General features: G+C 42.4%; 1 protein-coding gene across 1 annotated transcript in view; it reads right to left on the reverse strand.

Moving 5' to 3' along the window:
• Positions 1–19049, reverse strand: part of PITPNM3 (PITPNM family member 3) — a 762997-nt gene that overhangs the window by 94651 nt on the left and 649297 nt on the right. The window contains exons 8-9 of the mRNA XM_040338476.1: positions 6298–6476; positions 3368–3540 (exon numbers count right to left, since the gene is read on the reverse strand). Coding sequence (XP_040194410.1) covers positions 3368–3540; positions 6298–6476 — 352 coding nt within the window. The remainder of the gene's footprint in view (positions 1–3367; positions 3541–6297; positions 6477–19049) is intronic.

Below are 19049 nucleotides of genomic sequence, written 5' to 3' on the forward strand. Positions count from 1 at the left end.
TATCCGCAGAAACCCATTCGGTGGGATTTATCTGCGGATAGATTCTATCGTGTGTACGGGGCCTAAATGGGAAGTTCTATTCGCCTTTGGGCTGCTTTAGCTGATTCCTTGTTAGTAAAAGACGATTCATGCTTTTTTGTCTGTTACAGCGTGATGAATTTGCTTACTCCATTATAAACGGTAGTTTTACCAGAACGAGCGCTCCCATCTCATAACTTGCTTCTGAGCATGCGCGGGTTTAAAACGTTGTTTTAGCCCACACACGGTCATTTTTTACTACCCAAAAAACGACATTTTTTAAAACGACGTTAAAAAATGCAGCATGTTCAAATTTTTTTTTTTCATTTTTCAGAAACTGAAAAACGATGTGCAGCCCATACACACGATCATTTTAAATGACGTTTTTAAAAACAAAATTTTTTTTCATGCCGAAAAATGATTGTGTGTACGCGGCATCATAGTTACATAGTTGGTAAGGTTGAATAAAGACAATAGTCCATCTAGTTCAACCTACCATATATACTAGAGTGTAAGCAAACCTGAATATAAGCCAAGGCACCAAATTTTACCACAAAAAAATGGGAAAACATATTGCCTCGAGTATAAGCCTAGGAAGAGAAATGCAGCAGCTACTGGTAAACAATGCCCAATTGCAGCCTCACTGTGCCCATTTGCAGTCTAATTGTGCCCAGTTGCAGCCTCTCACTGCGCCCATATGCAGTCTCTCACTGTGCCCACATGTGCAGTCTCTCACTGTGCCCACATATGCAGTCTCTCACTGTCAGCAGTAAAACAGCGTATCTGCCACTGTGTAATACATATGCATCTGTACCTTTCATTAGTAAAACAGCATGTGTCTGCCGCTGTATAATCCAGTCTGTTCGGCCATCCATTGTAAGAAATGTAAGCTACAGTATGCCTGTCTGTATTTTTTTATCCCCGTACTCACAGTGCTATTGTACATTGAAGATTCCGGGGAATGGGCGTTCCTATGGAGAGGGAGGATGATTGACGGCCGGCTCTGGCACGTCACGCTCCACGAAGACAGCCGGAGTAGGTCTCGGCTCTTCACGGCGCCTGCGCACAGGCTATGCGCAGGCGCCGTGAAGAGCCAAGCCTATTTCGGCTATTTCCGGAGAAGCGTGACGTGCCAGGGCCGGCCGTCAATCACCTTCTCTCTCCATAGGAACGCCCATTCCCCGGATGGGTGAACCCCCGCTTTAAGGGTCCATTTAAACTACTGCAGTAACTTGCAAAGGGTTAACATGCCTTTTTAAATGCAGTATTAAGGCAATTTATGGGGCAGACAAAAAATTACAGAGGTCCTGAACTGTACTGAATTACCATGGCTTGTTGTATACTGTGTCCCTGTGTGGAAGGGGACAGCTTGTTACAGGCAGGAATTTGCTTCTTTATGTTAGAGCTGCCCCCTAATCACTGGTGGTCTGAGGCACAGATCCATAGAATTAATGTAGCTAAGGTAAATAAATCTTGCAGTGCAGGTGTACAGGTACAGCTTTCTCTCCAGCAAAGGGAACAGTGAGCAGCACAGTAGTGACATCACCAAATCTCATTTCAAAACTACGGCACGTACGGCAGAATAAAAAAATCGGAAGTGATGTCATCTGTTGTAATGTATTCGTATTGCATTTTCGAACGACAGCTGTACTGATTAGACTAAAATTGTACGATCTGGCATCGTACGGAAAAAATTTCCATGCATGTCCGATAGAATAAAATCTGTCCTGATCGGCTCTCGGAAGCTCTGTACTAATGATCCGATTATCGTACGATCGCTTCGAAAGCGGCATTTTTCATACGATTTTCGGTTCGTGTGTACGGGGCATTAGGAAAATTTGTACGAAAATTCTCAGAACATTTGAATGTTCAAAGCATTAAAAAAAAAAAAAAACATTTTGAATTTCCTGGACTTCAGAGGTTCCCCGACGGATTCCAAATTAAGCCCCCTTGACCTTTGGTCTGGGGCTCCATATTGCCCCCCCCCGCCCTTTTTTTTACTGGTCCAGGTTGTCCACTTGTTTAATAAAGTGCTGGTGTTTAATTGCAATATTGCCTGGATTATTGTTCTCATAGTACCTTAAGTGGAGCCTTCACTTCTATAATTGCGTTATGCCACATCTAACCTCCCCATTCCCTCCTGCTCCCTTCCTCCTCCATACCCCCTCCCCTCTATATGTTACATGGTCGGCTGAGCCTCTGCCGGCTGACCTCATGGATGACCTGATGCTGGGCTACAAACCTTCTGTAAATGTTTCCTTCGGGCTCTCTGGGAGACTCGTCCCCTTGAGTTTTCGGATGGAAACTGTTTCCGTGGATCCTGGATATCTCCTAAACCTGCACGGTTTATGAGATATCCCCCTGTGTCTGCATGTGCCGAAGTGATCGGTACATGTGCACTGAAACAATGGCACGTTGTGTTAGACGGGCCATTGCTTGTTAGATGTGCCGCTACCAGCAACTCCCGAGCTCATGTGGGGGAGTGACGTCATCGCTGCTCCGGCACAGTGCCGGAGCCGCGATACCCGGAATTAAGCTCCAGGAGAGATGTCCGCGGCCGGAAGGGGGGGGGGTCGAGGACGGCTGGGGGCTTTCATCAAAGGTAAGTAATATTTAATGAACTAGTATGCATAGCATACTAGCTCGTTATGCCTTTGTCTTGTAGTTTTTTTTAAGGCTTTATAACCACTTTAAGGCACTGGTGCACCATCTGAGCTTTGCTGTCAATCAAATCCAGTGACATAGAAGTCGGGGGCGTGGCCGAGTCCTGCTGTCTGTGTAAACGGACGCAGCAGGACTCATAAGCACGCCCAAACGAGTACCCCGTTGGAATGCAGGTCTCCGAGGGGGCACTTGATGCAGGGAAGAGCCAGGAGCACCGCCAGGGGACCCCAGATCGGGGCCGCTCTGTGCAAAACCCTTGCACAGAGGGGCTAAGTATGACATGTTTGTTATTTAACAAAAAAAAACGAACCTTTACAACCCCTTTAACTCTAAATTGATGACCTGTGGGGGGTTTTACCTGTTACCCATGGAAAATATAGGGTATCAGTGATCACTGTGATGTTGTGGGCATGTGCAAACGTAAAGCTTGATATGTTTGGTATCCATTGTTGTAATATATTGTGTTTGTGTGTTTTTTTACTGAAGTTTGAGCTTGATAAACTGTTACACAAACATCATGGGACATAAATAAAATGGAATTACCAATTGAAATGACCATTATTGTATACTTCAGGGTGTCTGCTTTTAGAAAATATATACATGTTTGTGGGTATTTATTAATCTTCAGGTCTAAAATTATTTTTTAAACATGTGTGAAAAAACCCCTGCAAATATGACTCCTTACCATCAATACCAGGCAGTACTGTCCTTCTCATAGCCAATACCAGGCCCAAAGGGGAACCAAACAGGAAGAAGTCCGACACCTCAAAGTCAAAGCGCCCCATTATGACTTCACAAAGATTGGAACTCCCAGTTCGGGGAAAGTCCACGTCATCCTTCAGAACACTTGAATGAATACTGAAATGGAAAATCGAATCACAAGTTCAGGGTGCCTGAAACCTTAACCACTATATTGCTAATTTAAGTCTGCATTTTTTAAATTTTCATTCCTATATGTGCCTGCTGTACCATGTACTTGTATAAAAAAGTAACCCGTTTTCTTCGTATTACTCCCTTTCTGTGAAATCCTTGGTGTTCAAGCCAGTCACTCTGCTTTCCTATAAAAAACTGACCACACTATCCATAAAAGCAAAACGTGGTCAGCTGTCTAGCTATGCTGAGAACTCATCCTACTCTCCTCCAATGATCACACTTGCCCTTACACAACCCCCTTCATAGCCTTCAAATGGGAAGATCAGCGTGCTGATGTTTCTCCTCCCCTTGCTCTTATGGAGTTAAGAACAGAGGGAATGTGATCACTTATAAAAAAGCTGAATGGGTTGTTTTACAAGGTGAGGGTTTACAATCACTTTAAGACGAAAGTAAGCAAAAAAAAGGGACTGTATAGTGTTTTTACTAGGGTTGTCCCGATACCGATACTAGTACAACCCCACACCATAATCCCCCCTCCACCAAATGATTTGGACCAGTGCACAAAGCAAGGTCCAAAAAGACTTGGATGAGCGAGTTTGAGGTGGAGCAACTTGACTGGACTGACCTCAACCTGATAGAACACCTTTGGGATGAATTAGACTGTGAGCCAGGCCTTCTCCTCAACATTAGTGCCTGACCTCACAAAATAGTTATTATTATTATTTTTGCAAGTGAGTATTATAATTTCATTTTTTGTTTTAGAATTTTGCATTGTCTGCTTTTTTTTCCTTTTCAAAGAAAAAAAAAACCATAACACGATGAAGCTAATAAGGGGCTGTCTTTTTGGCAAAACAACAAATACAGTATGGCTAAAGAGAGCTTCTGTAGGACCCAGGAGCCATTTAAAGCCCATAGAATCCTACAAAACCCATAAAACAACCATAATCTCACATTCACCATTGACTCCAAAGCATTTTTCGAAATGACAAGATTTCAAAGAAATCTGGGGTTTCTTTTTTACATTTTTTGGGGGGAAATTTCCTCAATTTCATTTTCCTATTGGCTATTCAGCAATCTTGCCCTACATGCAATGGGTGCTTTAAAGTTTAAAAACCAAAAGAAATGGAAAAAGAAATGTATACAGGTAAGTCATTTTAGAAATATTAAACAAACAGTATACAGTGAAACCTTGGATTACGAGCATAATCCATTCCAGGAGAATGCCTGTAATCCAAAGCACTCGCATATCAAAGCGAGTTTCCCCATAGAAGTCAATGGAAACAAAGATATTTTGTTCCGCATTAAAGGGGTTGTAAAGGTTCGTTTTTTATTTTCTAAATAGGTTCCTTTAAGCTAGTGGAGTGTTGGTTCACTTACCTTTTCCTTCAATTCCCTTATTTTTTAATCAAAAAGCTTTTATTAAACAAAAGAAAAAGATACAGTACATACAAAAGGATATCATAATAATCAACAAGTGTATCTGACAGTATCTCTGAACATTAAGATATATCTTCATTCCCAATAATAGAAACATCAGTCAAAAATCACACAATTGGTGCCAATAACAGCTCAATATTACAGAATATAAACATCACGTGCTACTCGGGGTCCTGTCCCCTCAAAACAAACAGATACACCCCCCGTCGGCCAAAAGATGGAGCAAGCGCATCTGGCCACTGTCCATCTGTCTATACACATGTGTCAGCAGCTTTGAGCCACTTATCCCATATCTTCCCGTATTTAGAAGGGCAACCTCTGTGGGAGTAGATCAGTTTTTTGTATGGTAGGACTACATTAACCTCCGCAATCCAGTGCGAAACAGCGGGGGGATCGGGCCTCATCCACATTCTTGCAACCACCTTACGTGCAGAAAAAAGCGTTTAGTGTAAAAATATTTTAGAAAATTTATTAATGTTGGGGTTAGGGAAGATTCCCAGGAGGCACAATTTCGGTTCCAGGGTTATAGGGGACCCCATGCTTCAATTTCCCTTCTAAATGTTTTTTTTTTTCTTTGTTTTCTTTGTCTGAATTTCTCACTTCCTGTTCCTCCTCAGTAAGGTGTTCAGTAAGCTGTTCTAAATGACTTTCCACGGCTCGGATGATAGTGGAAAGGTTACTGAGGAGAAACAGGAAGTGAGAAATTAAAACAAAGAAAAAAACATTTAGAAGAGAATTTAAAGGAAAAGGTAAGTGAACCAACAATGCACTAGCTTAAAGGAACCAATTTAGAAAATAAAAGACGAACCTTTACAACCCCTTTAACTTTTATTGCATGCAATACCGCATGTGGTCAGAGGTGGGGGGCGCTGGAGAGCCTCGAAAATACTCAGGGACAGCACGGCTGAACTCAGAAATCCTTGGAAAGGCTTGGAAACAATCAGGAACTGAGTATTTCCGTGTGTATTTCCAAATGGCTCCAATCTGTTCCGAGTGTCACCTGCGCACCCTATTGGCTTGAATCCGGCTCTCTTTCGCGAGACAACACTCACAAACCGAGTCAGGATTAAAACAAAAAAGTTGCTTGTCTTTTAAAACACTCGTTAACCGCGTTACTGGTTAACCAAGGTTCCACTGTATCTGATGATTTAACAAGAAGTTATTGACTGGGTGCTGGCTATACTGATTTATTGCAGAATTTTTAAAAGTAAACTGCTTGCAACTGTATTTCACTCTCATTCTCTCTCTCTCTCTCTCTCTCTCTCTTAAAGTGCAGGAGCATACAGTTGTGTCATGTTACTTTACCTAGACAGGAAAGCATGGTGTTGGGTTATCGTATCACAGTCGTAGGTAGATGAATCACTCTGTTTCCGTTGCCTTGGCTCTTCATTGTCCAAAACTCCTGAGATGTCAATATTGCTTTTGCTGAGCCGCTTAGTTCCTCGCAGGTTAGGATTGCTTTCATCAGAGAGAAAAGGATTATCCTGGTTAACAGGAATAGAAAAACTTTGATAAGAAAAGGACAGTTGAAGGTTACAATTAATTCTAACCTCTAGTAAAAACATCTATTAATTGATTTACCATTTTGCTGTATACTGCTGTCTGTAAAGCAAAATGTTATGTGAATATGGAGGTTAATGGTAACCAAGAATGAGAAGAACAACTTCCATTGGGGAAACCAGTTTGGCTAACAATTTTTTAAGACTACATTTGCATTGGAATTATGCCCCCCGTGTGAATGGCAGTGGCAGGAATCTATGAAATTCTTTGGTTCTTTTTGACACTTGTGAGTGTAGCGCTACCCCCGAAGGAGCCGCTGGTTGATTTGGGATCGGCGTATTAAGTTACCAAATTCTTCTGTCTAGTGGTGATGCTTGTGAGTGTGGATAAAAGAACAAGTGTCCAGCAGGTAGCGTGAGTTTTAAATGCTTAATTCCTCGGCCAACAAGGCCAACATCAACATGACACACAGTAAAGCAAGAGGTTGATGAGTAGGAAGGACTTGTAGCATCAGGCCTTGGATATCAAAAACATAGAGAGCAAGCCTGCTCTCGGCACAAATAATTCAAACGTTGCCACCCTCGCCAGGGTGGGTAATTGCCCTTTGGACAGGCAATTAACTTGGACCTGGCAGCCAAAGGGTTGCTCGCAATAATCAGATCACTGGGAGGAAACAATGCCTCTGCCACAGGCGCAGTAAATTTTCTTGGTATAATTGAAATGTAAGGATAGCGAATCCTCCCAGTAAGTTTTGTTCTACAGGATCACCCACTGACAGCAAAAGAAAAATACCTGTCATGTAGCACGGTGATCGGATCCCCGGTGGTTCGTCCAGGCCTCACAGACAACCTCTGCACTTAGGTTCTCCCGAGCCAATCCCCCAACGTTCAGCCTCCAGCCTAGGATCTGGAACCCAGCAAGCCGCTGGGGTCCCTTTCTTCATCAACAGAAGGCTCCGCGAGGTGCACAGCCTCAACCCGGCCGGCCATGAGGATGGGGCCCGTGGATGCCGCACCTGGAACTCGGGCCCTGCAGACTACACGAAAAATGTCCGGTGCTCCAGATATACCCCCCGCCAGCATGCCCAAAGAGGGGAACTCCTCTGATTGGCTGCTGGGGAAGGATGGTTCCGTCAGAACCCCTATAGCGCCAACTGTCGCCCAGGGGTGGAAGCGCACCCCTGGACACACAGACTGACCCAAGAGGCAGTTCTGAACTGGCACCAGCACAAACTAACAATTAGTGAATGGGAGCGAGTGAAATCTCCCATTCCCCACCAACTTTAGCGTAACGCCCCACTAACTAAAAAGGGGGGGGCGCTACATGATCATTTTTTTTTCAAAGCCTCCTCCTGATTAGGGAGTGACCTGGACACATTGCACACAGCACCCTAGGTAATGACTTTTAGTGAAAATGTTTAAAATATATTTATTTCATAATATACATACTGTATATCACAGTATTAGTTCATTCCTGTCTCAATATATGATTTTTTTCTAACAGACTGTGAAATGGATAAATAGGTTTACAGTGATTGTATAGACATTTTTGTACATGAGCTTTCCCAGACTTATTATACAGTGAAATGTGAAAACAATGCTTTTAATCTAGCAATTAAATTATCTGTAATACACAAATGCGGATATGAAAGCATCCTGTGAAATGAGGCATCACCTTGATAAATATTTTCTTCTCGTCAGCCTGGTGATACCAAGCTCTAAATGGGCTGCACTTAAGAGAATGTGCTACATAAGGAAACAGTGTTAAGCAAAACAGCGTGGTGCCATTTAATCACACGTGTCTTCTAGATTTGAGAGATTTTGTATCTTGTAGGAAGCAATAACCCACAAATGTTTTAAAGCAATTTTGCTGCTTAAATAATACAGCTAAGATATGATGTACCTGCAATGAAGGAAGTAAAGACTCACCACTCCAATTATTTTCCCTGCCTAATGCCACTTAATGGAGATAAATTGGCCCCGGAGTCTCTTTAGAAACCAACACATCTGGGAGTGTCCATTGTTGGTTTACCAGCTCTCAGTGCTTCCTATAATTACCTCTACCCAGGGCTTTTTTCTCAGAAAATAGGTGCTGGAACTCCCCCTTTCCAACTCACCCCTTGTCCCTGTCCCCTACCCACCTCCGAGCATCGTACATCGGTTTTCTGTTGGACATGCATGCTGGAAAATCAGTAGCCGACCGACTCCCGATCATTGCTCTCAGCCAATGGCAGAAAGCGATGATTGGAGTGTTCTGGCGGCGAGGAGGGGGCTTCCCCCATCAGAACACAACAGCTCAGCGGGGGAGAACGCTGAACTAACCTCTCATGGTTAGTACAGCGGTTCCGACCGAAGCTGTCAGTTTTACATGAAAAAAACTTGTTAGTGTTTACTTGACTTTAGAAAAGTCTATACCTCTATTCTGCTATTAAGCTGCTGTTGATGCCTTTCAGGTTTTAAATGGCTCATTGCTTAACCGCTTGCCGCCCACCGCACGCAGATATACGTCTGCAGCATGGCACGGGCAGGCAGAAGGACGTATATATACGTCCCCTTTAAGAAGCAGTTGTTGCGGACACGCGCCCGCCGCGATCTCCGTGAGCACGCCCACGGGTCCCACGGATTTGATCGCCGCAGGCACACCCGCGATCGTCTCACGGAGACATAGAATGGGGAGATGTTAGTGTAAATACAACAGTTTCCCGTTCTGCCTAGCTGACACTGTCACTGATCGTGTTCCCTGTCATCGGGAACACGATCAGGGACGTGTCACAGCAAGCCATACCCCCCTACAGTAAGAATCACGCCTTAGGGTACACTTAACTAGTGTTGAGCGGAATACGCCATATTCGATTTTGCGATATATCACGAATATATAGACGAATATTCGTGAAATATTCGCTATAATCGAATATTCGTGATATTTTATAAAAAAAAAAATTTGGGCGAAATTTCGCTAATGCGAATGCGAAATTGATTGCAAAATTTCACTAATGCGAATGCGAAATTGATTGCGAAATTTTGAAACATTCAATTTCACCTGCCCTTTGGAAAAAGTGTGGTTTTACGTAATGGACCCTGCAACTAACAACAAGGTATTAATAAAATAAATACATTATTATATAGATTTGAGGGTTTACTTTGACCAATTTGTATATTGATTAGTTTAATAAATATTGAATAACCATAGATTTGGAAAATACAGATCTCTCCTCTAGACTGACCTGTATTGAGTTAGGTAAAGATCAACCGCACACTGGGGCCCCTGATTCTGTTGAGTTAAAAAAAAGCCAAGTAAACCGTTTACGTTGACATCTCTTAAATGTCTTTATGTTAAACAGTTATTATTCTCATTAAAGAGGTGAAATGCAAATGATGACACGGGACAAAAGATGGAAAATTCTTTGAAGATGTGATACACTGGAAAAACGCACAGAAACACTCCACTCTCTCCTATGACAATTGTGGTAGGAGAACTCTGATTGGCTCTGATGCAAAAGAAGGGCGGAGAAAGTATTAGTAATACGAATATTCGCGATTGCGAATATTCGGCAACATAAAAGGATCGCCTCAGCTTAGCTACTCGGCCCAGGGTCTCTAATCATACCAGCAATGCTTTTAGACGTCGATGGAGATCACTAGGATGTGATCTGTTTTAAAAATAAATTTGAAAAAATACGAATATTCGGAATAGCGAATTTTGGCCGCGAAATAGAGTTATTCGCGAATATTCGAATATGCCATATTCGTAACGAATATTCGCAATGCGAATATTCGTGAGCAACACTACACTTAACCCCCTACAGCGCCACCTAGTGGTTAACCCCTTCACTGCCAGTGCCATTTTCACAGTAACCAGTGCATTTTTATAGCACTGATCGCTGTAAAAATTACAATGGTCCCAAAAATGTGTCCGCCTTAACATCGTAGTCACAATAAAAATCGTAGATTGCTACCATTACTAGTAAAAAAAAATATTAATAAAAATGCTATATAACTATCCCCTAGTTTGTAGACGCTATAACTTTTGCGCAAACCGATCAATAAATGCTTATTGCGATTTTTTTTACCAAAAATATGTAGAAGAATACGTATCGGCCTAAACTGAGGAAAAAAAAAATGTGTGACATCTTTTTGGGAGATATTTATTATCGTAAAAAGTTAAAAAAAAAAAAAAATTCCAAAATTATTGCTCTATTTTTGTTTATAGCGCAAAAAATAAAAACCGCAGAGGTGATCAAATACCACCAAAAGAAAGCTCTATTAGTGGGAAAAAAAGGATGTAAATTTTGTTTGGGAGCCACGTCGCACGACCACGCAATTGTCAGTTAAAGCGACGCAGTGCCGAATCACAAAAAGGGGCCTGGTCATTTAGCAACAAAATGGTCCAGGGCTTAAGTGGTTAAAGTGATTCTCTGACTGCTGGCTTAATTTGATTGCCAAACTGACCTATATTGGTGGCACTGGCTTATTACTGACTGCACAGTGACTCTCACTTTCTGGTATACTTTAAAAATCGGCATACAGCACTAAGAAAAATAATAAACAATATTAAATACTGTATAACTGCAAAATAATGTGCAAAAGGGTAGTCAAATCATTGTTAGTCCCTATGCACAAACACCATCTTATAAAGTGGCCAATGTACCGCAGAATATCCAAACAAGCAGTAAACTCCACAAAGTGCAGAAAAAAAACACTTCAATCTTCTAATTCATACCAATCTCAAATTGCATTGTGTTTAAATACCGTACATTCCATTGGATGATAGATTATATTTTATAATATAGAATAGAATGTGTGCAGTCACATGATGACGCATTTCTGCAATTCAGTGCAAAAGCTGTCCCCGCTAGCAATAATCTCATGTAAAATCGGGCATGTCCAAGATGGCGACTGGAGCAGAAGCATAGTGAGAGAGCTCCGCTACTCTGCCTAATATTTATCATGTTTCCCTGCAGACCTATATCCTTTTGAAGCCATCTGCTAAAGATCCCCAGACCTGGTATGCCCTGTAAGCGTAAGTCGGCGGTGCATCAGAAAGCCTCCTTGTCTCACTCGCAACCTTGTGACGGGAAAGTGGGGGCCCATAGGATCTCCAATATGGCTTCGAAAACAGAGGAAGCAGACCCGGCGATCCAAGAGCAAGATAACTTCGCTGCCATAATGCCAAACCACTCTGACGGGGAAGATCATCTCCATACAGCTGGAGATGGGGCTAATCTGCAAGGACATGGACAAGTCCTGAACTCGGCTAACGGAGTTAGAGCACCATGTGGGGGGACACAGAGGACTTACTGTGAGACCACTCCACTTACCTCCAAACCCTCACTACCAAAGTGCGGGCGCTTGAACATCGAGCCGAGGATGCTGAAAACTGTAACCGGAGGAACAATCTCCATATCCTCTGGCTCCCAGAGGGATCGGAGGACCCTAACACTGCTGCCTTCACCGAACACCTCCTCCTCCAGCTGCTCCCGCAAGCGGCGTTCTCCCCGTTCTTCATGATCAAACGTGCCTACAGAATGCCGGCAGCCCACGGAGCAAAATTATTACCGTATACCAGTGGTTCTCAACTTCTGTCTTCAGGACCCACTTACAGGCCAGCTTTGCAGGATAACTGAAATACATCACAGGTGATATCATTTGCTGCTGAGTGATTGCAATATTCTAGTCTGTATCTCCCCAAAGTAATACTTAAAATCTGGCCTGTTAGTCGGTCCTGAGGACAGGAGTTGAGAACCACTGCGTTATATGATTCTACAAATTTGTCAATTTGCCCAGTCCACAATGCATCTCGGTAATGCATCAGTCAGACACTCATCCCTTGATTCCTTTTGTATTCATGCTGACCTTTCCCCACTTTCAAGATATCAGATATTCGCCGTTTTTTCTTCATGACTTAAGAAGTTAAAGGGGTTGTAAAGGTACAATTTTTTTTTCCTAAATAGCTTCCTTTACCTTAGTGCAGTCCTCCTTCACTAACCTCATCCTTCGATTTTGCTTTTAAATGTCCTTATTTCTTCTGAGAAATCCTCACTTCCTGTTCCTGTCCTTTACCACCCCTTTAAAGCTCTCGGGTCTTCATTTTTCTTTCCACTCCTTCAGGATCAATGCTGCCACAATGGCCAATGTTTTGGGGTTTTTCCCCTGCTGAGATTAGATGGGTGGGATGGGGGGATAGTGATAATAGATTTAAGTTCGCTCTAATTCATTAATTCTGTGCTTTTTTCAGGTTCATCTAAACAAATAATTTGGATAGTTGGCCACTCTTGTTTATTGGGCCAAGCAAAGAGCTGGAACCAGGACTTATTCTACAAATTTAGGTTTGAACTCCAATGTATTTCAAGTTTTTTGGTGGGGCATTAGAGGCCTCTGTTGGAGGAATGTTGAGACCAATTGATGTACTTATCCAGGCCTGGGATCTGCTCTGTGAGATTAAAAGAGACTTGTGCTCATTTAACCACTTGCCGATGGCTGGAGGTCTAAAGACGTCCTCGCTTTGTGGGGCTATATCTGAATGATGCCTGCAGCTACAGGCATCATTCAGATATTGCCGTTTTCAACCGGCGATTCCCTACACCATAAGAATGATCATGGGCTGTTCCGCTGCTTGATCGCTCCTACGTCCCCCCCTCCTGCCGCCCACTGGTGCTTCTACCGACTCACCTGAGGGATCGGTGAGTCGGTGAGAGGATCCGCCGGCCCCGGTTCTTGACCATAGAGATTTCCGGTGGACCAGATGGTCGCGGGAGTCTCTATGATCGTCGGAGGCCGGGCGCGATGTTATGACGTCATGCCTGGCCTCTGCATTAAAAAAAAACGGCGCCGCTTCAGCTGGGAAGCGTGATCTTTTTATTTTTTTTTAAGTTTCCCAGCCTAGAGGTGGGATGTGGGGTCTTGGTCTGATCATGTCATATTCCTGTTACAAGGGATGTTTACATTCCTTGTAATAGGAATAAAAGTGATCAAAATGTTTTATTTTTTTTAAAAGTGTCAAAATAAAAAAATGTAAGTAAAATTAACAATATCATTTTTTTTTTTTTAAAGTGCCCCTGTCCCCGTGTGCTCGCACGCAGAAGCGAACGCATATGTAAGTCCCACCCACATATGAAAACAATGTTCGAACCACACATGTGAGATGTCGCCACAAACGTTAGAGCGAGAGCAATAATTCTAGCCCTTGACCTCCTCTGTAACAGGTAACTAGTAAAAAAAATTAAATCATCGCCTATGGGGATTTTTAAGTATCGAATTTTGGCGCCATTCCACAAGAGTGTGCACGTTTGAAGCATGACATGTTAGGTATCTATTTACTCTGCGTAACTTCATCTTTCACATTATGCAAAATTGGGCTAACTTTACTTTTTTTTTTTTTTAAAGCATGAAACAGTGTTTTATCTAAAAAAACGGGTTTGAAAAATTGCTGCGCAAATACCATGCAAGATAAAAATTTGCAATGATCGCCATTGTATTCTCTAGGGTCTCTGGGGGTCCTGTGTAATTTACGAGCAAAAAAAATTATGATTTTTACATGTAGGAGCGAAGTGTCAGAATTGGCCTGGTTGGCAAGTGGTTAAACTGTTATTTCCTCGTTCTGTCTTGTCTTCTACCTAGGCTCTTATGCCCGTACACCTGATTGGATTTTCCATCGGAAAAACCTTGGATGTTTTTTCTATTGAATTTCGCTCAAGCTTGGCTTGCATACACACGGTCACACAAAAGTTTTCTGAACTTTCATCCGTCAAGAACGTCGGAATTTTGCACGTTGGAATTGCTACAGACGATCGGATTTTCCGATAGGAATTTTTTCCGTCTGAAAATTTGCGAACCAGATCTCAATCTTTTGCTGGCGGAAATTATGACAGCAAAAGTCTGATGGAGCATACACACGTTTTTTTTTTGCTCGTATGGAGCATACACACAACCGTGTGTATGCTCCATCAGACTTTTGCTGTCATAATTTCCGCCAGCAAAAGATTGAGATCTGGTTCTCAAATTTTCAGATGGAAAAAATTTACGAGCAAAAAAAATTATGATTTTTACATGTAGGAGCGAAGTGTCAGAATTGGCCTGGTTGGCAAGTGGTTAAACTGTTATTTCCTCGTTCTGTCTTGTCTTCTACCTAGGCTCTTATGCCCGTACACCTGATTGGATTTTCCATCGGAAAAACCTTGGATGTTTTTTCTATTGAATTTTGCTCAAGCTTGGCTTGCATACACACGGTCACACAAAAGTTTTCTGAACTTTCATCCGTCAAGAACGTCGGAATTTTGCACGTTGGAATTGCTACAGACGATCGGATTTTCCGATAGGAATTTTTTCCGTCTGAAAATCTGAGAACCAGATCTCAATCTTTTGCTGGCGGAAATTATGACAGCAAAAGTCTGATGGAGCATACACACGGTTGGAATATCCGTTCAAAAGCTCACATCAGACTTTTGCTGTCGGAATTTCTGATCGTGTGTACAGGGCATTATGGTCCTCAGATGGTAAACTGCATTACATCGATAGAATTCGTAAGTACCTTAATAGGACTGTCCACAATTTTCTGATCTCTTCCGGGGGACTGTCTTATTGGCATGTCGCATTAGGTTTTTTGCCTGGCCTTTTTGGCCCGGATGATCTAGTGCATCTATCAGACATTGGCCTTGCCATATTTAACGTTGGTCTACAGAATATCATTGATTTAGCCACGGTGTTGGGGAGGCCTTAGCCAGCTAGTTTCTTGCTGGCTGCAGCTTATGGGGGTTTGTTGACCAGTTTTGCTGGACAGACATCGTGACTGAATTTTGGTTTATTATTCATGGTTTAGCCAGAGACGGTTATATGTATATTTAATTTAATTTAACTGAATTGTTATTGTTCGACTTAAATAGCACTGCGGCCAAATTATTCCAATAAATTATGTGTGGTGTGCTTATTCTTGCTGTGAACTACTTTGTGCTTTGCCATGCCTGCGGGATGTAGAGAAGGAGAAGCGGGCATTCAGCGACTGCAGGAGGAACATGGAGGGTGTAAGTTAATCTATATGCTGCCCCTCCTGTCCAGGTATAGAGGGATGCCGCATGGGCCCCCTGGAGCTTGAAGCCGGGTTGCAATAATGACCCATGTGGCCCCTGCAGTTACGCCCCTGCACACTTTTTTTTTTGTAATCTGCTAGTTTTATCAATCCATCATGTAATTGGGATGAACAAAGGCAGACATGTGTGGAGTCCAGCCTGGGTGACAGCCATGGCTTCCTCCATAGATATATTGAGAGCGAAAGTAGCCACCCAGGCACAGCAAGTGAAGTATTCACTGGATTTATCAGTGAAGTAAAAGGGAATACAGCCTGAAAAAAAGGAAAACTAACACAGGTACCTAATCTAATGACTTGTAAGTTGGACTACGATATGTTACATGTTTGTGTTTTAGATTTAGATATGCTTTAACCTAATGTGTAGAACTTGTTTTAGTGTCTAAGGTAACATGAGCCCTTTAAGTAACAGTGGGGAAATATATATCTACATAATCAGACATATGCATTTTAATTAGGTCTCACTAAACTAAGCTGAACTAGTATGAAAAGCTCAAATAAACTAATTAAGTATAATTGCTTCTTTGCTGTAATCTATTATGGCAAACTCTATGTCAATATTTATACAGGATTATAAAATCTAATTTGAATAAGTACACTTATAAAGAACTCACAGTTGTAATCTACTTATAAAAAATAAAAAAAAGACTTGTTGAAAATGAACTCAACTAATCAGTAAGAAAATAGAGACTGCAGGCAGACTGTCTAATACAACTGCTGTATGAGCTGTCACCAGTAGATGGCATGCTAATGATTGTCCTGTAGACGGTTTTCATTGTACTTGTCCATCAACAATTTAGAATGAACCATTACAAGGCTCATACATAATAGAAGGAACACATTTACAGTATATCTATATGTGTTAAGTGCTTATATATAAATCTTTGCTAGTGCATTTTAAATTTTCAGTTTGTGAGGAAATTTCAGCGATCCCCTGCCCAGAACACTTCAATCAGCGCTCTCTGCCACTGGCTGAAAATGCTGATCGGAGTTGGTCGGCTGCTTATTTTCCAGATTTAACAACCGACATACACACAGCGGAATGTCAGCAGATTTTTATTTTTCAACCGCCCATTGTCTCCTTACATTCGGCTGGTGTGTTTGGGGCTTTACACTATAATTCAATGCACCCAGGATTAATCCGCCAGATTATCTAATTAATGACACAGTTCCCAATTCATTTTTTCAGGTTTTTATTCTTTTATTTTTACCAGGTAATCGGCTTAGTAACACACCTCTTGTCTTGGGGTTGCTACATTCACTCCTTCCCTGCATCTATGGAGGAGCAATGTCTATGGAGGAGACCTTGGACAGCAGGATTGTCAAACACCTTCCTTCCAGGATTTAACACCTTCCCCTGTTATGACATCCTTCCAGGAACAGGCTGCTCTCCAGAGCATTCTGTCACCCCCCTGTGTCCACTGGACACAGCCAATGACAGATCACTGTAACAGCTTGCTGCCGGTACCATGTGACGACTGTGGCCAATCACAGCAGATCAAATGATAGCCTTTGTGTACAAATTTGTTACATGCCTTACATTGTGAATTATTGTGATGAGCTCTGTGATTGGTCACAGTCATCACATGGTATAGACAGGACCAATAATGACCCCTTTTTTGGAAAGTAGACAGTTCAAGGAATTTAGTACGAGGCATGCCAAGTTTCTTGAAGTTGTCATTTTTTTCTCAGTTTTCTGGAAAATTAATACCTTTAAAAAAATATACGAGGCTGTCAATCAGCTGGAGATTCCTCTCCTGTCACCCTTTCTTCTGTCAGGAAAACTTGTCAAAAGTGACTCAGGCAGATAGCAGAGGAATGGGGCAGCAGACAAAAATTACACTTAGTGCTCTGGATTGAAACAAGTACACACTATATAGCGATATGCTGTTCATTTTCATGAGTGAGGTTTACAACTTTAAGTGACTAATAATGTAAAGCCCACTCTTATTTTGGTTTTACATAAATAAATAATTGCTGACCATTGTAGGCACCTTTGCAGGTGTTAAATGGTTTGTCTCACTCCTCTAACTGCCCTTGTTTGCTTGACAGTAACAGTGTATATGATAAAACAAGTACAGGCCTAGGGGTCAAAAGAGGTCCAAGATGTCCCAGATGGTTATGTACTACAGCTTAAAATGTTGTTCAAAAATGTCTGTTAAACTAAACTAAAAAACTAAAAATAAAAAAATATGGGGGGGGGGGAGCTTGCCGCAGACAGCGATGGACGCTCGATATAGAAGCTCTACAGCTATCGGGGCATTAATGGCACAAAGCAGGCTGCAAATCCCAATACACGCATCATTGAGCATACAGGAGCTGAGGCAGTACCCCGGGGACCTGGACGATTATGCCCAGGCGAAGTAAAGAGAACTGGAGGCCGCAGAGACTCACTGCATACTTCACGCCAGAGCCCAGGCAAGATGGCAGTGGCCCATCAACATGCAGCATGTCCAGCACACCGCAGCAGGGATCTGACAAAGGTATCCAGCAAAAATAAATGCACCATCAAAAAGCCCACAGTTTCCCCTTCACACCCCTACCTCTGGGAACCCAGAGAAGGCAAGATTAAGACTGGATACAACGGATTCCAGTCATGAGGTGAGACGGGGCCTAGATTCAGGGGAGGATACCAGGGATCTCCCAGACTCAATTTACCTCTTTCCCACAAGTAATCAGCCAGTGCGGGACACCACACTAAAGGACATGCTAGTATCCATGAGAAGCTCACTACACGCTGATATGCTGTCCTGTGTTCACAAGTTTGGGGTGGAACAGCGTGCAACTTCATCCAGAGTAGATCATATAGAAACTAGAATGGAGGAATTTGTGACCACCATCAATGATCTCGTGGATTCCCACGATAATAATGAGGATGAAATGGATGCAGTCAAGGCCAAGCTAGCAGACATTGAGGATCACTCTAGAAGAAATAACTTAAAAATTAGAGGGGTCCCTGAATCGGTCCAGCAATCTGAATTACACAAATACATGGCTCAACTTTTTATGTCCATTTTGCCAGATCTAACAGAACTGGACATCACGGTGGACAGGATCCACCATTTCTCTAAATCATCACACCTGCCTGACAACATACCCAGAGACGTTATACTACGTCTCTTTCCTCCGTAATACAAAGATCTGCAATTTTTTGCTGACATGTCTCAATTTATCCTACTGAAATTCAGGAACCTGAATACTATTTCAAAAGCCCTAAGGAACCATAAGATCACCTACAAGTGGGGGTTCCCAACCAAATTGATCATTACCAAAGAAGGTAAGGACCATGTCGTGGATACTCTTGCCAAAGGGATGACCCTGCTTCAAAATGTGGCATATTGTACCAGAGGGTTCACCACGGGAATCACAATGCACAGAGCCCTGACCACACTGCGGAGAAATTGAACCTGGTCACCTCAAAAAAACACTCTCAGACATAACTGAATTGGCTGCAGCCAGGAATGGAACTTATCTATTAT

Source organism: Rana temporaria, chromosome 2 (genome assembly GCF_905171775.1).
Source record: "Rana temporaria chromosome 2, aRanTem1.1, whole genome shotgun sequence".
NCBI lineage: Eukaryota > Metazoa > Chordata > Amphibia > Anura > Ranidae > Rana > Rana temporaria.